Source organism: Plectropomus leopardus, chromosome 20, assembly GCF_008729295.1.
Source record: "Plectropomus leopardus isolate mb chromosome 20, YSFRI_Pleo_2.0, whole genome shotgun sequence".
Classification (NCBI taxonomy): Eukaryota; Metazoa; Chordata; class Actinopteri; order Perciformes; family Serranidae; genus Plectropomus; species Plectropomus leopardus.
Genome location: NC_056482.1, coordinates 24345508 through 24366369, shown reverse-complemented (window position 1 = coordinate 24366369; position 20862 = coordinate 24345508). Strand labels below are relative to the sequence as shown.

Below are 20862 nucleotides of genomic sequence, written 5' to 3'. Positions count from 1 at the left end.
TGATGCGTCATCCTGTTGCAGCAGTAGGTGTAGAGCTTCATGTGCACGCTGCAGTTTTGTGCATGTTGAATCTCTACCACCATCTAGTGGATGACTTAACCCTCTGAAACCTGGATTGACCACTTTTGTCATGCTGCATTCAGACACATTTCACAAGATTTTACATCTTTGAACCCTGAGAAACTTTGAATTATTTTGAAAATGTGCGCAAAAAAAGACAAAGAACAGATTTCCAAGGAATGTCCTGCAAATTGCAAAAAAAAAAACTTGTCGATTTAAAACATTGCCTTAAAAAAAGCTAAGAAAAAATGTCCAGAGAAAAATATTTATGATTATATTAATATTATATATTTACAAAAATAATGCATTGTTATTGTTCTAAGCTACTGTCTGCACTTCTATACAAGGTCTGAGGCACAATGAAGCGTTAATTAGCTTTGGTTATCAGCTTTCTTTATTGACCTCATTCACCCCATGTCCTTTGTTTAATGGCAAAGGAAATTACCCACATGTAAGTAATTTGTGTGATTCCAGTAAAACCAATCAAGTGAAAAGAAAACAATCTGGAAGTGAACACAGCTTGAAGAAAGAGCTGCAAAGTCTACAGCTGCTAATGAAGACAGCAGAGAACAAACTTTAAAGACATGTTTCACTTTTGAAGTCAGTTTCAAAACAGTTGTTACTTTTTTTTATGTTTCCTAAGAAGTCACACTGACATAATAAAAAATAATAATAAAATAAAAACACATTGTTTAACACAATATTTGCCAGAGGAGTGCTGCATTGCTTTAAAATTTAAAATATTGTCATTTTCTGATAGGAATATGTTAACATAGTTTTTAACTTTTGGCCAAATGTTGTTGGAAACCTTCCCAGTTAGAAAAAGTTGACATGAATGAAATCTTTAACGCCGTATACGTAGTATTTTGCCTTTGGTTTTCTTTCAAGTAAAAACTTGACTTTATTCTTGTAGTTTTGACTTTATTCTCGAAATCTAACTTTTTTTTAACATGGCCCTAATTCTCCGTTTTAGGAATCCAGAAGACCGACAGGGTGGATTTATGATGCTAGTTAGCCAGTTAGCACACACATATTAAAAGAAAAAAGGATATTTACTACAAACAATAACACAAACAATTATCAGCCGTTTCTGCTACAGAGCTCAGTGGCTTTTTTCACCCTCTTGACTTAAATTTGCTGAAAACCTGTCGGTGATTGAAATCACCGACAGGTTTTCAGCAAATTTTATATTTGTTATTTATTCTGGGATGGTTTAAAACATCCAGGGGGTTAATAACTCTGTATAAACTCTTGAAAAACTTCAACAAATCTTTATCATGCCACAGTATTTATTGTCACGTTGTCCAGTCGAGTCTCTGTAACATAAAAGTACATGAAGTGACCACAGAGCAGTGAGATGTTTTAGATTTTCACAGCAGTCTTTTCAAACAGTCCGTCTGCCAGCTCACCTGGCAGGTGATCCGTCTGATGCTTCCTGAAGTCGCTGTGGTATGTGAATCCTTTCCCGCAGACTTTGCAGCAGTACAGCTTTTCTCCTGCGTGAATCCGTCTGTGCAGCCTGAGGCCGGCGGCTTGAGCGAACCTTTTGCCGCAGACGCTGCAGCCGTACATTTTCTGCCCCGTGTGAATCATCATGTGCATCTTAAGGTTGCTGGGGTTGCTGAACTTTTTATCACACTGTTCACAGGCGTAAGGCCTCACCCCCGTGTGCACGCTCATGTGATATTTGAGATTGACCATGCAGCGGAATTTTTTACCGCACACGTTGCAGACCGGCTGCTGCCCCGGCTTCTGCCCGGTGTGGATCCTCATGTGGTTCTGTAGCGCGCTGGCGTGGCCGCAGCGTTTGCCGCAGGTCTCGCAGACGTACGGCTTCTCCCCCGTGTGGGTCAGCATGTGGTGCTTCAGAGCGCTCAGGTGACTACAGTGTTTACCGCAAACCTCGCAGGAGAACAGCTTTTCTCCTGTGTGTTTGCTCAGGTGACTCTTCAGGACGCTCCAGTCGCTGCACCCGAGGCCGAGAAGGTCGCAGCAGTTTTCCTTTTGCATGTGAGTCACACGGTGAGTGGCCAAGGACGAGGACGAGAGGAAACTCTCGCCGCACATTTCGCAGACAAAATCTCTGTCTCCTGAATGTAGATTCTCGTGATCGGCCAAACTCTGTCTGCACTCGAAGGTTTCGGGGCAAAGCGAGCAAATGAACGTCGTTTTTAAGGCGGAACACCTGTGCCGCTGAAGCGCCAACGTCCCGGTGAACTGGTTCTCACACAGCGTGCACGTATGGATGCTGGGTTTCTTCGTGCTGTGCTGGCGCATGTGTCTTTCGAAGGTGGACTTGTAAGCAAACTCCGTGCCGCAGTCGGAGCATTTGTGAAGCTTCTCTCCGGTGTGACGGCGTGAATGTGCGATGAGCGCCCGCTGCACAGAAAAACGTTTCCCGCACTCGGAGCACAGGTGAGGTTTGGAGTGGCTCAGGTAGTGTCTGTCCAACATGCACTTGAGAGCAAATGATTTGTCACAAGAAGGACATTTCAGTGTTGCCGTTGTCTTCTTCTTTTGAGCTTTGGATGTGGTAGCGAAAATGCTTTTATCCTCACGGACGCTATTTTCCGCACTTATGTTGGAGGTCAGCTCTGTGAGCATCGCTTCAGCTTCAGCTTCAGACAGGAAACCAGAGTTACTCTCACATGTGGCTGCACCAGCTGCAAGAAAAAAAAACGCTCCATTAGGGGATTTGAAATAGAAAAAGAAAAGGACACAGTTAACACAAACTAGAATTTTAACCCTTTTTTTTTGCTTATGAAGAAAAACTGCTTAGTAAGACAGGGAAACATGTTTAATTGTGATAAAATATTAAAAACTGACTGCATATTTGTACTAAGTACTCTAGACTTGGAATGAGTTACAAGACAAACCTCCTCTGGATACACTGTCTTAATATTAAGCGTTCAAACATCACATTTAGGGCTGGGCGATGTGGCCTGTGAATAATATTGTGATTATTTTAGGGCATATAGTACTGTAGACTACTAAATTAATAAACTACAAAATGCTAATACAAAATACTAAAATGCAAAACAAATACAGTTACAATAAAGTTATGTTATAACCAAAGTAATGTTATAATAAAGTCACATAAAGTAGCTACTGTTTTATAATAAAGTTAGATAAAGTATTGTTATAATAAAGTAGAAGTACTGACACTAAACTTAAATAAAGTACTGTTATCAAAACTTAAACTAAGTACTGTATTACTAGCTAAAGTAGTTGAACATAAGTTAAATAAAACACTATTAAAATATCAAAACACTGTTATATGAAAATCAAACAAAGTATTGTTACAATAAAGTATCTACTGTTTTATGATAACATTAAAGTACTGTTTTAATAAAGTCAAATGAAGTGGTGTTATAATAAAGTTTAATTACTTAGAATAAAGTCAAACACACAAATGTTATAATAACATCAAAGTGCTGCTATAATTAAGTTAAAGCAGTTATAATGAAAAGTAGCTACTGTTTTGAGTCAAATTAAGCACTGTTGTCATAACATTAAATGAAGTAGCTACTCTTTTATAATAAAGTGAAATATCTGCTGGTTTTCAGAGAAACAGTCGTTACCAGGTTTGATCACTGATTCTGCTGCTGCTGGTTCTTCAGGATGTTGCTCCACTGAAAACACAAAACATGAAATAAACCTCAGTGAATCTGTCGTTAGGGGACGCAGGTTTTCCAATCAGAACTATTAGTAGTATCCTGTTAATTATACTATATTATACTACACACAAGGAAGTTATATTGCATATCCACCATGGAAATAAGTGTTTTTACTACTGACATCATTATTACCGTTCTGTTACCTTTAACTGCTAAATCGTGGACAGATCACCAGTCAGTCACAAAGACAGACAGCCTAAATTTATAGTCACCAGTTAACCCCACCTGCATGTATTTAGATTGTGGGAGGAAACCAGTTCAGGCATTGGGATACTGAAATAAAGTTGTGTTTCAGTAAACAGTTTTTACAAGTAAGTGAGAGACCAGAATAAAGAAATAAAATGACGCAGCAGCAGCTGAATACCTTTGTAATATAGGTGGTCGGTCTCCTGTGTTGTTGTCGGTTTGGGTTTTTTCTTGACTTTCTTTCTTTTCTGCTGAGAGCTTCTGGATGTTGATTCTGTAATTTCACAACATAATATCCTGTTTAATACATAATATCCTGTTTGAAATTAGAAAGCCTCTTCACAGTCACTCAAGCTCTTATGTGACTTACGTTTTTCGGGTTCAGCCACATGCCCTGCTTTCATCCGTCCCATCTGGTCATCGAGTCCGGCGCTCTGCTCTCCCTCTGCAGCTCGACCGTCCTCAGCTTCACACATGGACACTTTCAGCATCATCAGTATTTTATCGACTGCACTTTTGGTTAAAGCCTCCATGAGGGAGGCAAACTGGTTCTGTAAAGTCGAGAGTAAAAAAGAATGAAGAGCAATGAAAGTTGTTAGTTTAATCAGTCAATTAAATAATTCACATCTATTAATAAAAGTTTTTAGTTTTCCAGTTTTCAGGAGGATGCAGAATAAAAATCTGCATTTTTTTTTCCCAATCTGCAGAAAATCCATGGAGCTAGGATTTCCAGTTTCACAAATGTAAAGACATGCTTCTTGGTTTTATATAATTAAATATCTTGGGGTTTTGGATCAACGGTTGGAGGAAAAAAATGCAGGTAATCTGTATTTGCGTTTTATTTTAATGATCGGCAATAAGATAAATTAATGAAAAAGTGTATTACACTCGACCAACACCAGGGAAGACAGTACACGATACATTCAAAGACCGTGTCAAGTAAAAGAGGAACTTTTACTTTGTAAAACCTCAGGTAGCAATTTATATTCATTCTTAAGTTAAGTTTCAATAACATTTATTAAAGGCATTTAAACAAAGTTTTGTGTCGACGTTTGTTATATTCCAAATTCAAAACACTGACAGAAATATTTTCATTGTTATGTAAATGTCAAATCGGTTCCAAATATCGGTCATCTGTCACATAAAGTACTAATAATCGGTATCAGTCTACCCCTATTATGTAATACATTATTTTAAAATGGGCCATTCTGCAATGAGTACTACTTACTTTTGACACTTATATTTTGATACCGATGCTTTTGTACTTTTACTCATGTAAGAGTTTGAATGCAGCACTTACACTTGTAATGGAGTATTTGTACACTGTAGTACTGCTACTTCTCTAAAGTTAAAGATCTAAATAGTACTTCCGACACTGCTTTGCGATGTTCTTGGCGTCCTCTCCATGGCAACGACCGAAAAGGCTCATGGGTAGTGTAGTTTTAGTTCCTTTCAAATATAAAAATGCGATTTCTCTTGTGCTCGGGATAATTAAAGTTACACCTAAAAAGGCCGTTTTTAGAAACTGAACTGCTAACTGGCCACCTGCCCATTCTCGAGTGTGTGTGTGTGTGTGTGTGTGTTTCTCTGTGTGTGTCACCGTTATAAGTGTATTAATCAGGTGTGTGTCCCTCGGTAGAGCCGCGGCGCTCCTCCTCACGGTGCCTGTGTCCGGATCGGCGCGCTGCTGGACGGTAACAACCTTCACCGAGCACTTCTCCAAAAGTCTGCCGAGCTCCGCCACCGCCGCCTCCGCCACAGTCTGCATCACGGCGGATATCTGGCACTCTAAAGTCTCCGCGGTCAACATGTTTGTGAGTTACTTGTAAATGTGTATTTTTTTAAATCCTGCAAAATGTAGATCTTTCTTCCAGCGCTGAGCAAGTTGTTGAACTGTGTTGTTGATGTTCCGCTTTTTTCCTTCTTCTTCTTCGTGTCATTTGCGGTAGATTTGTATTTTTTAGGAAGACTTCTGCCCCCGTGAGGAGATAAAGTGGTGCAGCAGCACTACAACAAGGCTGTATTGCTGCTGCTGCCTAAAATTTGATTTTCATTTTTTAAAAAAAAAAGAAGAAGAAAAAGAAGAACAAGAATTTTTTGCATTAATTTTGCATTATCTGTATCAGCGTTTTTTATAATGATCACCTCTAAAATTAATTGATTAAAAAGTGCAAGTGTCCGTATGGGAGGAACTTCAACTCCTCGGGAGCGATTTTTATTCATTCATTTTTTAAATTTAAATTTTCACATGAATTTATACAAAAAAAAAAACAAAAAAAAAAAAACAAGTTGCTGGAAACTTGGTGTATATGATGTTGAAAGTCTCAGTTTTCATTTTCTAAAGGATTTTTAAACAAAGTTTTGTAAATTTAATATTTTCATTTTTATTGTAAATGCATATCGGTTCCAAATATCTGTTGTCGGTGGTGTATAAACTACTAATAATCAGTATCAGTATCATCCCTAAAAAAACCAATATCAGTCGTCCCCTTAATAATGATAATAATAATAATAAATAACAATAATAATAATAATAATAATACTAAATAACAATAATAATATCAATAATGATAATAATAATAATAATAATAACAATAATAATAACTGAAAAAATAATAAGTAATAATAATAATTTAATAATAATAATAATAATAATAATAAATACCAATAATAATATTAATAATGATAATAATAATAAGAATCATGATAATATTAAAAGCAAGCAAGCAAAAATGTATTTAAACAGACCATTTAATTCCAGGCAGAAGCACAATGTGCTGCAGAAAGTGCAAGATACAAGTTGCAAGCACACAACAAAGCCATCAACTGGCCATTAAAGCTTATTAAATCTATTAAAATTAAAATAAAAAATCATTAATAAATTACTAAGATGACGAATGAACCAATAAGAGGTACAATGACGCAAGTCAGAACTGATTAAAAAATGTCAAAATTAAATAAAAATATTAATAAAATTACACCATTAAAAGAGGATAATACATATAGGTTAAAATGGAAAATAGAATAATAAACCAGTGAAAGTAAAACACACCTAGGTTAAAACCAATTAAAGAAGACATTAAAAAAAAGTTAAAAGGGTGGGGTAATCTTAATGTCTTAAGGTAACATGTTCCAGCAGTTTGGAGCATAACAGCTAAATGGTTAATAATATTAAATACAGAAAATAAATACAATTTTTGGGCTCAATGACCGATTGAGATCTCCAATCCAGATCTCGTGACACACAAACAGCTTCAGCTCTCGTCTCTGCCGCGCGTTGACTGTATTTTTCCTCCACAGATGTCACCACAGATCATTCACTTCATGACAAAATGTTGTGCGTTGACTGAACTCCTGTTCCTGCTGAACTGAGCCAGTGTGTTTGATCGAACTGCTGTCAGCTCAGAAGGCACAAGAGGGAGGCCAGACGTTTCTTTAGAGCGATGTACGGCCGTCAAGAGACTCCACATGTGGCTCTTTCCATTCAAAAATGAGCGTCAAAATCTGCACATTAAACAAAACATGACGTGAATTCAACCTCCATGAAAAACACATTTTCTTTATCGTAATCCCTCACGGGCAACTACACATAAAACTGTCTTCATATTTCCAGTTATCTTTATTCATATATTCTGATATTATCTTATCTGGAAATCAGTCCTGAGGAAAAGTACACAAACATGCCATTGAGTACAATCTTCTAATTGTTAAAGGGAAATTTAATTTAATTTTTCAGGACTGAGTTCAGCTGGCAGCATTTCAAACTGTCAGTCATTCTGCAAAACAAAGGGGAAAAAAAAGTTACACGACCTGAGATAAGCATCTGATAAACACAGGTGCAAATTCTCCTCAAAAAAAAGAAACAGCTGCAATTGAAGACAGAATATAGATCCTTTCAGACAGCACAGATACTTATTAATATGTCTTTTTTTGGTCCTTGAAAGTACTCAATCGCAGTGATTCACAAACCTTTTTGTCCCCAATAGATGAGCTTCATCCATATCAACCTATTATATTTTCAGGTGTGCTCATTTGAATTAATGTTTAACTGGATATTATTCAAAACTAGTTATATAAAAGTTTGTATTGCTACAAAACTTTCTTCACACAAGAAATACTGATCTCAGAACTTTCAGTACCTGGTGTAGGTTTTCTACAACTGCTCGTACATTTCTGTAAGCCACGAATACGTAGCAGATATATATATGTATATGTATATATATATATTGCTAAAACAGTGATCTGCAGCTTGGCAGCTATCTCACTGAGGTGTCACACCATTACAGAGTCAGCTGTCAAATGTTGATATGATAAGAAACGTATGTAACGTATCCATGGTTTGTAGCAACGTACAATGTCAGCAGTTTCTTCTGAGTTTTTTTGGGCGCTTTGAGCACCACAAGCCGAGTGCCATTTAGTTCCATTGTATTCAACAGAAGGCAGACATCTCTACGGCCAATATCTTCAACACTCGGCACCTCACTCCAAAACAATATAGACTGATAAATAGCTCTACAGGTATGAGGAGAAATGAGTATCTTGGGTGAACTGTCCCTGTAATGGAAAATGCTGGCGTAATTCTGTGTTATTCTTATTGTCAACAAATCCCCCCAAAAAACTAAAGAAAAAAAACAACAGTGTCCATTTCTTAACAATTTCCTATTTCCCTACCCTGTCTGTGACACTCTGCCTGATCTTTAAAAATACCTCACAAAAATAAAGGGTCATTTTTCAAAAATGCTCAGTGATGTACTAAAGCAGCTGGACACTAGTTTTTCAGGAAATGTTACTCAGTTAGGAGAAAGTAGTGCATTTATTGAGTGCTATTTTTAGCCGTGGATTAATACACATTTAAACATATATATATACTGTTGCAGCAAGATGGTGAATGTAGTATTGAGTCAAAATAAACTATATGCATTCATAGTAAAAATGTGTGCAGCATTGTGGCTCATTGGTGTGTTTTTAATAGTTTTTGGACCACAATGGTCCGCTATGGCACAGCACAAGAAGGTATATCAGGCTGTTTTTCTTCAGTTGTCAATAAAAACAAATAAATTGTGACTAAAGAGAAGAAAAACTCTGAGAGAAGAAAAACAGCCCGAGCACAAAAACGTATAGTTTTTGTGTGTATTTTGTGTGATGCACCTTAAATAAATATAAGGAACAACAGTTTTTTAAGTCATACTTCCCCATGATATCTGTACAAATGAAGAACTTAGCCACTGTGAACAAACTGCAAAGACTCCCTGTTCAGCAGTCGACTAAGCTCTGCACCTGATCAGAAACAGCAGATACACACAACACAAACACACTAATCCAGAGATCTTGCCTCTAAACAGTTCAGACTGATCCGCAGACTGGCAGGTTGAAAAACTCCTCTTGTAGAAAAGTGTTAAAGAAAGTAAGGTGCTCCTTGTATCAAAAACAGGCACATATCCTCCTCCAGCTCCTGAAGCAGCAGCAGCAAACACCACAGCAGTGTAGTAATCCCTGGCAATGTGATTTTTATATTCTGTCCCAAATCATCATGCCAGAGACCCACACAGCCACAGCAAAGACACAGCTCCGTCCTCCAGGAAAACTCACAGCTCTACCCTCCTCCCGTCATCTCCGTCTCCTTTCTCCTGCTACTTTTTCTCTCACGTTCCAGTCTCGCCGGTCCTCCCTCCCCCCACGCTCCCCTCTCAGGCTCCCATGCTCGGTTTAACTTTGGGTATTTCCCTCATTAACTGCTACGCCTATATCAGGAACTCCAGAGAGGCCTGAGGAAGTCTGGCTCTGAAATAAAATGACAGCGTGCTCCTCTGATAGTAACTAATGATGATCAGCCCCCGCGCTCTGCAGGGTGGGAAAGTCTCATGGCAGGTGTGAGGACAGCAGCTTTAACAGTCACTGATTGGACAAAATGAGAAAACCCCTCCCATCTCTGATTTTCTTTTCTATTGCTTTTTTAATGATTTTGCTAAAGAGGGGTATTGGATATCAAATATTGACTCAAGTTGCCCTGAAAGGTGACTTTGCATTTGTAGCTTGCATGCAACTAAAGCAGGATTTATAGGCAACATCACAAGCGGTGTTACCATAGACACATATTTAGCAGGCTGGTCAAGACGTTTTTCATTGGAAGCCATTGTGCTAAATGGAGCTATAGGCACTAAATTTACGATATTCTTATGATGCAGAACGCACTGTTCTCATAAACTGTTTGTATGTACGAAAAGTAATACACCAGAATTCATAACGCACATAATCATTAGCCAGTAATTAGTATATTACCCATGTAATTATGCAGGCTGCAATCACCTAATTAAAGCGTTGAGGGGAGTAAAAAAGGATAGAAAGCAAAATTCTACATGAAGCAGCAGGTTGCTGTGGATTGGTCAAACAAACATAGGACTTTCACTCAGGAGACCAGTGTTTGTGTCCTGTGTGAAACCAAGGATACTTCATTTAGTTATTTTTTAGGTACCTCATCATTTCTTTTCACTTAGTTTTACGTTAAGTATAAAATGTGATGATGCCACACCATGTTTACATAATTTATCTTTCCTAAACTTTTGTAACTTTACATGCCTAAACCTATCCTACGTAACTTTATGTTAAACATGTTACTCTACCTTAAGTGCATAATGTGCCTAAACTTTACGTTAAGCACCTAACCTAACTTAGGATAAATTGTATGTGCATTTTTATAAGATATAATATGGATATTTTTCCTCAAAACAACATGGAGTTGGGCCAACAGGTCGCCTCATTACATCTGACCACATGACGGTAAATTCCCCAAAATACCAGACTGATCTCTACGTGTAAATCTGGTTGTGATGAGATGTGGAATCACAGTGAAGTGCAGGGCCGTTCAGGTAATGACAAACAGAACGAGGTGCATTGTTACGCCAAATCATGCTGCTGCAACATACCAGCAATACCTTCAGAGTTTCATCATCGAAACAAATCCATCTGTGTCTCCTCCTGCAGGGAGAAGAGAGGCGGTGTGACCTGTCAGCGAGGCCCGGGCTCTCATCACTGCCTTTTATTGGTCCTGACGGGGACTCGGTGAGAGGGAGCACCACCTACACCAACTAATGAGACGCAAGGGAGTTTCTGCAGGCTGCACTCTGAGGGTAAGAGCAGAGGAAATGGATAAAAATGGAAGATTAGTCGATAACTGTCCTATTAGTTACCATGCAAAGTGACATACTGTTTGATAGTTGTCTGAAAATGTCCTCCAGAAAGCAATGAGAAATTTGACTTAATTTCAAACTGAAGCATATTTCATAACAACCATGAGTATGTTTGAATTTCATGCCAAAATGTCACTCAAATTAACATGTACTGACCAGAAAGAGACTCAAAATAACCAGAAAAAGATTTTAAAAAACCAACCACAAAAAGATACAAAATCATCTCAAAGAAACACAAAATAACTACAAAACTGGCAAAACAACCACAGAGACAAAAATGGCAACAAAGAAACATTAGATATAAAAAAAGACATGAAAAGAGATGGGGAAAAATGACCACAAAAACTGGCAAAACCACCACAAAAGGACACAAAATGCCTACAAAGAGACACAATTTGAATTAAAAAAAAATCACAAAACAACCACAAGGAGACACAAAACAATTACAAACTGACACAAAACAACCAAAAAAGACACAAAATTAACTCAAAGAAACAAACAATAAATATAAAAACTAAAAGAAATACCACAAAGTCACAAAAAACAACAAACTGACGCAAATTGACTACAATACAACACAAAACTCAAATAAACTACTCAATTTGACAATAAAATGACACAAACAACCACAAGGCAAAACAAAATGACTACAGAGCGAAACAAAACCCACAAAAGTACCGAAAAGAGACACAAATTTACCTAATATAGAACCAAAGTACTACAAAAAGACACAAAACAACCACATGGGGATGCAAAATGACTTCAAAGGGGTAAAAAAAAAAAAAAACACAAAAAGATCCATAATGCTGGATGGTTAATGTAGCTAATATGTCAGGCTGTGTTTAATTGGCTGACAGGTGTCTCAGCCAATCACATTTAGCCATGGTGGCTGCTGCTGATTGGTCCGTGCTCAGATGATGCCATTAATCTTCTTATGTATTGTAAGGTTAGATGGAAGTAGTTGATATATGAGGCAATAAGGACTCATATTTAATACATACAGAGACTAATATACAGGACCACATGCATGTTTTTGGCCGGTGCAGTGCATGTTGCATGTGAGGACATGATCCTGCAGGGCTGATAATGAGCGCTCAGGCTGTAATTACATTATCAGTTTCAGCCTGCAGCTAAATATCAGATATTTTACATAATCAGCTCAGCAGGCTAACAATCAGATTATTGTTTGGCACTTTCATGAGTAGATATGAATGCACGAGCAAGCAGTGAATAAATTATCTCATGAACCAATCAGTGATGATTTATGGTTCATGTCTGCACCCTGCAGCTGCCTCTTAAACCTGTCGCTCGTCTCACTTTCTCATAATAAATTATCAGTTCTTTCTCAATCTTATGAGTTTGAGCACACTCAAACTCAAAGTGAAACCAGCGTGCTCAGACTCGTGCTAAACTATAACACGATCCTGCTGTATGCCGGGCGGTTAGCGGTGCGTGTGACCGCTGGAGCTTACTTAATGGGAATCACACTACAATAACACGCTCCATCCCGCTTGCTGGGGTTTCAGTTTTTACGTGTTTGATCCACAGAGGCAGGACATACCAAGCGTGATCTTGGCATGTGACCCCCGCCAGCTGTTCACTCACCATACCTCTGACCTCCAAACCCCCGAGAGTCGGAGTCAAATCATGCTTGACTTGGTGGGGCCTTAATGAAAGGTGGAGACGTGGCGACTCAGATATTGTAAGCATCAGAGTAACTTAGTGGAAGGAAGGTTTGAATTCCTGGATTGCCACAGTGCATGTCACCAATAGTAACACATTTATCAGAAAATGTTATTGTTGCAAGATATTCCAGCTCCCCTAGATGAGATTGTATCAATATATAATAAGGATAATATATATAGTTATTTTAAACAGACTGCCACATCTACCACTGTCTCCATTTGCTCTATTTTTTAGTTTTTATAGATTTTTATTTATTTTTTTAGAGCTGCTGTCCTTACAGTACATTTTAAAGGTCCCATATTATGCTTTTTTCTCAGATTCATACTTGTAATTTGGGTTTCTACTAGAACATGTTTACAAACTTTAATGGTCAGAAAACACTTTATTTTCATCATAATAAGCAGGTTTTCATTACCCCTCAAATTCTACGCAAATTGAAATTGCTAATATGAAACGTGCCTACTGGAAACACGTCAGTTTCGTAAAAAAATTTTTTTGCCACATTCTGCAAAACTGCGATGGAAACACTTTTTTTGCTTTTATAGATCACATGACACAGAGTCACTCTGCACAGGTAGCCACTTTCTAAATAGCTTTGACTAAGTGCTTGTCGGCAGGAACTGGCTCCCTCGGGCATGATGCAGCAGGCGCTACAAGAGGTGTAATTGCATCGTTTAACTCTTCAAAAGTTGAGTGGATCATCTGGAAGTTTTGAATCCACAATTCCTCTGTGAAGTCGTGGACTATTTCCTCTCAGAAATCCCTCATACGTGGCCACCTCCCCGTAACACGCCTAAGTCGCCTTGGAAATAATGCTGATTTACCTCATTATTTGAGTTTGTCCACGTTTAATATGTATATTGTTCATCTAACATCACAGATAAGGCAGAAAATACAGAAAAGCATAATAGGTCCCATTAACATTTTTTAAGGCTTAGTTGTCTTTAGTTCAGTCTTACATTTAAAATTAAATGTGATAGATTACAAACCGTTTCAGTCATTTAGAAATTTCTTTGGTTTATTTAAATAGCCACAACATGGACTGAATACACTGCTGACCATTGTTATTCTTTTTTTTTTTTTACAAAGTTTTCCTTTTTATATATTTTTTTAACAAATTACAGGCAAAACATGAAAATCAAACATGAGACTCTTAGTTTTTGTAACTGTAATATTTTACATACAAAGTTTCCATCTGACAATAGTGATTATAGGATCTTTTACCATCAGAAACAATTCAAATGTTCTTGTAAATGGTAAAATCTGCTGTACTTACAGTATATTGTGCTCCGTCGCCTCGCTCGAGCAGTGACCCAGTGACGCTGACTCCCTGCAGCTTTCTGTGTGTATCCTGAATGCCAGGAAGGAGTGGGCCGAGACTGACGCCTTTCTCTCCTTTATAAATCAGGCCTTATGAGTTGACATAGTGTCGTTTGTGCATTAGGCCGGCTCCGACTCCAAAACAATTCAAAGAGCAGTTTGTTGGTCCGGCCCTCGTCGGCACAAAGCAGCTCATTCAGCCCGAGTCTGAGTGTAGGAAGTCAGGTTTTGTCCCCCAATTCTCTCAATGCAATTCACTTCAACAAAGCTTTTATTGGCAGGACAGTTCGTTATTTAAAAACAAATGCTGGTGAATAAATAAAATGAATACACAAAAAGAACTTATACACAGTACATGGGATTATACAGCTATACACTAACTTCCCTGCAACAAACAAACTGATATTTCTTGGCTGAAGGAAATGGGTTTAGGTGCATCTTATATCTAGATAATGTGCCCTTTAAATAGCGGGAAAGTACTGCGTCATTGACTTTAGACCAGGATTGAGACCATGGATTTGTAAAGGGAACAGGATACGGCTTGGAGATGGGGTCCTGCTCTATGACAGTTGCTCAATTGTGCATAAAGTTCAACCTTCTGGGTGTAAAATTACTTATCTTTGGCATCATTTGGCCCAAAGAGCTACTTCCAATTTAGTGAAACGAATGATTTCATGGGGGTTGTGACATTCAGGAAAATGGATCCACTGATTTACACATATATTTGCCAATGTAAGTCTACAGGAACGTGTGTCTATGGGCCCAATGGCATCACATGATGGACCAAGAAGCTACAATAACACGGATTGGCCATTACAGACAATTTAACCCTTTGAAACCTGAGCAAACTGGTTTGATTTCTTTGGGGAAAAAACAAACCAACATGGGATATAGAAATATAGGTTATTATAATTATATGTTTAAATTATGTTGGAGAAAAAAATGTTTACATAGATGCTGACACTTCTTTGGGGTATTTTTTTTTTTACTTTTCTTTTTTTAATTTATTTTCAGGTAATTTTCTTGAAACTTTTTTTACTGAGTTCTTGCTAAGTTTTGGGCCCTGTCTTGTTAAGTTGCTCAATGCCTTCTGGCCATGTTTTTGAGAGTAATCAAACCAATTTACATGGGTTTCAAAGAGTTAACTTATTCCAAGTTCAACTCCTCCTGATAGACGTTTGTCTAAAAACTGCTCTTTTAATGCAGAAAAGACGAAAGCTCTTATCTGATGTTATAGCAAGAAAAATAAAGTTATTATTGGCTCGGCCTGGAGCGATTTTACTGAAGTCCTTTCTCTGAACGAGACCCTCAGTGCAGTTCCTCAGACAGCCAGCAGATGTCTCTCTTGCTTTACTTTCATGTATAAATCCAACATGGGCTCATTTGCCTGAAGAGGAAATAGTCCAAAATTCAGCAAAGTAATACTGTAAACCTGCAGCTTCAGACTATGCACTTTATTAGCAAATTTGGCATCAGAGGGTTTTTAACTTTTTAAAACCTAAGCAAAATGGCTTGTTTATATTTTTTTAAAAAAAATAGGAAGAAGGCAATGAGCAACTTAAGATATGGCCCAAACGTGCAAGATATTAGTGAGGGAAAAAGTAAGAAAAAAAAAGAAAATGACCTGGAAAAAAGTGATAAAAATCGAATTAAATAAAAATAATATTTATATTCTTTTTCTGTAACATAATTTTAAATATAAAATGATGAATTACGTCAACATCCTCCCTTCCCCTTTTTTAAAAAGCAAAATTTCAGGTATTCATCTTGTCACATTTTAATTTTTTCACTCAGTTTACGCCGCATTGCTTACTGCTTTTTCCCTATGTTTTCTAAAGAAATCAAAGAACTTTGTTTAGGTGTCAAAGGTTTAAATGCTCCTGAAAAGCATCTAAATGCCGCCAGAGGAAACTGATGTTGATGCAAAGGGTTAAATCTAAACGCAGAAATCCTTTCATAGTGTTTGTGGTGTTTCTGGTCATGATTTTGGATGGACTATTCAGAGCACTGGTTACATTTTTTTACGTCAGTCAGGGAACTCCCCCCTTGTCTCTGTCTCTCCTCCCTCTCCTCATCCTTCTATCCTTCACTAAGCTCCAGACCTCCTCTGGGAACATCAGACGCACATCGGTCCGGCTGATGTGGATCCTTCTCCTGAGCTTCCACAGACCTGATGTGTTGAACAGATCTGGTTCTGGGCTCTTTAGACCTGCAGGAAGGGACTCAGAGTCTTCACCTAATGAAATCTTGGACTATGAGGGTGAGCCGACTGCTGCAGGTGTCCCTTTTGTTGCTGGGATTGTGTCAGGCCCGCCGCACCCCTCCACCAGGTGGTCCCCCCAAACTGCAGGAGGCAGGTGAGGTCCCGGTGTCCCAGCTGAGGATGCTGTCTCTGGGACTGGCTCACCTGCTGCAGGGGGTGGAGGAGAACGCAGATCAGCTGGAGCAGCAGGGAGAGCAGGTGGCGTCAGAGCTGGACGGGGCCACAAAGAGTCTGGAGAGGCTTCGTAAGGAGAATTTACAGGCGGGACGCACTCACAGGCAGGTGAGGAAGAATCAGACCTCACAGAGCAGATTTAGACAGCCGAAAAAAACTTTTCTCTGTTCTCTGACACACAGGCCCATGATATTTTGTTCAGCTCATACAATTTTTTACATTTTTTATTATCAAATCTGCAGCAAATTTTCTTGATTAATAATTTATTTTGTGGACTTTAATGAAAAATTAATCAACAGAAAATAAGCTGCCAACTTCAAGTTCCTTTTCTTGCTAAATTTTCTTAATGTTTCAACATTCGGCCTACTTTGGTTACAAGTTGTGTAGGTTTACGAACAAAAAAAACAGTCGGAAAATACCAGGTTTTGGTGGCAAAATTCCCATCTTAGAAAGATCTAGTCTTAAAATCTCATTTAAAAAAATGTCTCCTTAATTAAAAGACGCCTGTGTTTAATAACCTTGGTGTCACGCCAACATCCCTGCCATCTATGGATGACAATGTCATCGCTTATGGCTAATGTGCCGCTGAAATGTGAGTCAATCTCTGTAAAATGACAAAAATTGGGAACAGCTGGGAAAAATACTGTATCAGGAACATACAGATTCTGTAAAAAAAAGGTTGCCTCTTTGAATCATGAGATATAATGCTCTCCAGGTGAGAAAAGACCTGCAGATACTCAGTGCACGAGGGGACAGGCTGTGGAGGGTCGCCAGAGATCTGCAGAAGGGGCAGGAAGATCTGGAGACGGAGCAGGGAGCCATGCAGCAGCGGATAAACCGGATCCTGCAGAAAGTGAAGAGCCTGAGCACGCCGAGGTCAGGAGGTCAGACTCAACTCAACATCAGCTCTGTGAAGGTGAGGAAAAAAAGAGTTTAACCTGCTGTCTATTTGAAATGGCAAAGAACCTTCTCCATACTGCTGTGACAAAGCTGGAAGTTTCCTTTTGTCTAAATATCATTGTTTATGCTATAGCCCAAAAATACAGGGGTGTCCACATTTATTTGGCCATATAGTATATTGCTTGCTTTTGTTTTCTAACCCTCTGAGACCTAGTTTTCCTGTGCTGTGTTCAGGTGCCTGTGAAAAGCACTGAAACCTTAGAAACATTGAAAAAATGTGTTTGATTTTTAATTTTTTTTAAAAAAAAAAAAAACATGGCAGTCAGCAACTGTCCTACAAATTGAAAAAAAAAGTAAAAAATGACATAAGATTTACCTGAAAATTGGCTTAGAGAGAGAAAGAGAGGGAGAGAATCATACAAAATGTTCAAACTAACTAGGGAAAAATGATCTTATTATTGCTAATTTTGGGGTCATTTTTTTCTTAATTGCTCATTGCCTCCTTTCCATGTTTTTGAAAAAAATCAATTTGCCAGCCAATTTGCTCAGGTATCAAAGGGTTAAATATTAAACAAAGCTTTTAATTTAAAAAAAGAGACTTTCTTGTTGCAACAGATGTTTGTCAGCGGACGTTACAAATTTAACTCTTGCAGGTCATCATGGATAAACAGGCCCAGCGACTCGCCAGTTTGACCTCGGTGGTTTCAGCCCGAGACAGACTGATTGACAGGCGCCTGCAGAAGATTGACCTCCTGGAGAAACGGGTATGTTGGGGTTTGATGCTCATAGCTTTTTCTCTGAAACTATGACTACAAGATTACTACACATTTTCGATTTCAAAAGTCTGTACTTTCCCAGACTCAAATTTCCAAACTTCTCTGTAGATTACAAAGACAACACAAGACAGACAATATGACGTAAAACTACACAAAAGAGACCATCACTTAGAAAACACAGAATAAAAAGCTACACACAGTAACTATAATAATAACTACTGAGATTTCAAAACTTAGACATTAATACTTAAAAAGCACACTGTAGGCGGAGTAAAATATAGTAGAGTTTCTAAGTAAAAGCAAGTTGTACAAGATGAGTTTTGAGGGGTTTTTTGAGTATTTTTTCTAAAGTTGTAAGTGAGGTGGACATCTTCAGCTCTGAGGGGAGATTGTTCCAGAGTCTGGAGGCGTACGAGCTAAAAGCAGCATCATGTGGGAGAGTCAGAGGAGCACAGTGATCTCTCAGGAGCGTCAGCTGTGAGGACTTCACTCGTCTGGACCGATGCCACAAAAGATGATGAGGCAGCTTAACTACTTGAAACCTAGACTGACACCACTCGTGTTGTGTTCAGACGCCTTTCAGCAGCATTAAAAAAAAACGTTGAGACTTGAGAGAATTAATTTGGTCTCTTCAATGACCCAGATATGCCTCACAGGAGAGCAGGGTTTGTTTCCTAAATTTGCAAGAAAATAGGAAACAGTGACAAGAAAATTAAAATTAGTTTAGAAAATACCCAGAAATGTTATAGAAATGTGTGTGTGTGTGTGTGTGTGTGTATAGAGTAATATTAGCACTTTTCTCAGGTCATTTCCTTTTTCTTTTTTTACATTTAATTTTATTTATTTATTCATTCAATTATGTTATTTTTGTGTGTGTCTGCTAATTTTCTGATCACTTCTTTTCTTTTTCTTTTTGTTTTGGCTTTTGGCTTTTTCAGGTTATCTTGTTTTCTGGCTAATTTTCAGGTTATTTTCTTATTTTGTTTTGGTGGATTTTCAGGTTATTTTCTTGTTTATTTATTTATTTTTGGCTTATTTTCAGGTTATTTTCTTGCAACTTTGTTTTTTTCTTAACAAATTTCTTGCTAATTTTAGTAATGTTGTGTTAAGTTGCTCATTGCCTCCTCCCCATGTTTTTAAAAGGAAATCAAGCCAATATGCTCAGGTTTCAAAGGGTTAAAGTCAAACTATGTGTGGACTCTGTACAGGAGATTGTGTTTTTGTGAGGATCCTGGCTGCAGTGTTTTACATCATGTTGTACATCAGTTGTCTAGTTTTCTCTGATTAAACAGTCATATATTTCTTTATTTCGGACCTCTGTGTTGGTTGTAGGTGTCTGCGAGGTTCCCAGCAGCACTGAGGGCAGATTCTGCCTCCGACTGTGTCTGATGAGCACAGCTGTATCAACACAGCCACTCTGCACCGATCCACTCGCAAGCTGACTTCGTAGAGCCGAAACTCCCTAAAGGATGTGTCACAATCAACAAATATGCACCTAATTTTGGCTATTGTGCAACACCGCCTGTCAATCACCACAAAAACATTTATGCTGAAAACTGTTGTCAGTGTGTTGACCTCAACAAGACTTCTGTTTTAAAAACGGTTCAAAAATAAAACTCTCCTGTTCCCGAGTCGTCATGTTGTGGCTCTGACTTCCATAATATTGTGGTTGCTGATGGCGGTGAAATGTCTTGTGAAGATATTTTGACTCGTACACACCCAAATAAACAGAACGCACACTGAAGATGGACCAGCAGCTCTTCACAGCTGTCTCGCCGCCAAATGTGACAAAGGTCGTGTGTTGAATCTTGAGCTGATATCTGATGGCCTCAAGTCAGCGTCTTGACGGCCGACTCGCAGGCAGGCTGTCCCCTCTGGTGTTCCCAAACAAACGTCCAACAACTCGAACTCTGTCCCACTTAGAGGAAAGACAACAAAGAACCAAGGAGGGAAAGAAAGAGGAAGAAAGACATTATGAAAGGTTGACATATAGAGAATTTAATAACAACAGAAGCAGTAATTGAAGAAGGAACCAGAACAACTGAGTGAGGAGAGAAAAAATGATACAATATATGTGAATTCAGGAGGATACAGCAGCTTAAATGAGTGTAGATTATGTAATACAGCAGGGTTACTGTGTATGGATGAAGTGATGCCTTTGAAATTAGAGGGTTTGGCAGGTGCGTCAGAGCTGCAGCAGCACCCCCCAGAGGTAAAATATCAAAGTATCTGGAGCAATGTAAAGACAATGTTTTTCAATGTGCACTGTGTCTGTGTAGTGTATTTTAGTCTGTTGTGACATTCTTAGATGCTTTTCCACAAGAATAATTTGGAGTAATTATAACATCTCCTCAATATGCAGACTCCCTCTAACCCAATAATAACAGCATCAGAGTTTTACATATATTTATATATATATATATATATAATAATCCATGTATTATGTACAATAAAAAGAAATTTATACTTTCAATTTCAAGAGTGCCAAAGTTCATTTCAAAAAGCATCACAATTGAACTTGTGCTTGTTTATATATTTGTGTAATGCCAGATGAGGAACCCTGGACACCCAACAGAGGTCTGGGCTAGTTATTTATATATTAGTTATTAATGTTTGTTTATTAATTGCCCCCT

At 38.2% G+C, this 20862-nt stretch overlaps 2 protein-coding genes across 3 annotated transcripts; one reads left to right on the top strand and one right to left on the bottom strand.

Annotated features, from left to right (window-relative positions):
- Window positions 1–1225: 1225 nt before the first annotated feature.
- Window positions 1226–5830, bottom strand: LOC121960317 (oocyte zinc finger protein XlCOF6-like). Of its 2 annotated transcripts, XM_042509991.1 has the most exons (6): window positions 5524–5830; window positions 4294–4474; window positions 4102–4197; window positions 3642–3692; window positions 1470–2723; window positions 1226–1376 (listed from the first exon to the last, which is right to left on the bottom strand). In XM_042509991.1, the coding sequence occupies exons 1-6, from the start codon at window positions 5731–5733 to the stop codon at window positions 1336–1338; spliced, it is 1833 nt and encodes a 610-aa protein (XP_042365925.1). In that variant the 5' UTR covers window positions 5734–5830; the 3' UTR covers window positions 1226–1335. The 2 variants fall into 2 exon arrangements, with proteins under 2 accessions (XP_042365925.1, XP_042365924.1); XM_042509990.1 differs by having other exon boundaries at window positions 1226–2723.
- LOC121960318 lies at window positions 5709–20604 on the top strand. Its single transcript, XM_042509993.1, has 6 exons — window positions 5709–5737; window positions 10905–11050; window positions 16211–16661; window positions 17269–17469; window positions 18107–18217; window positions 19562–20604. The coding sequence occupies exons 3-6, from the start codon at window positions 16356–16358 to the stop codon at window positions 19616–19618; spliced, it is 675 nt and encodes a 224-aa protein (XP_042365927.1). The 5' UTR covers window positions 5709–5737; window positions 10905–11050; window positions 16211–16355; the 3' UTR covers window positions 19619–20604.
- Window positions 20605–20862: the final 258 nt, after the last annotated feature.

Coding starts and splice junctions, on each gene's coding strand:
- LOC121960317 (XM_042509990.1), bottom strand. CDS start 5,733: ATGTTGACCGCGGAGACTTTAGAGTGCCAGATATCCGCCGTGATGCAG. Junction 4,198..4,293: donor TGTGGCTGAACCCGAAAAAC/GTAAGTCACATA, acceptor GTGAAATTACAG/AATCAACATCCAGAAGCTCT. Junction 2,724..3,641: donor AGAATCAGTGATCAAACCTG/GTAACGACTGTT, acceptor TTTTTCTTGCAG/CTGGTGCAGCCACATGTGAG.
- LOC121960318 (XM_042509993.1), top strand. CDS start 16,356: ATGAAATCTTGGACTATGAGGGTGAGCCGACTGCTGCAGGTGTCCCTT. Junction 16,662..17,268: donor CGGGACGCACTCACAGGCAG/GTGAGGAAGAAT, acceptor AATGCTCTCCAG/GTGAGAAAAGACCTGCAGAT. Junction 17,470..18,106: donor TCAACATCAGCTCTGTGAAG/GTGAGGAAAAAA, acceptor TAACTCTTGCAG/GTCATCATGGATAAACAGGC.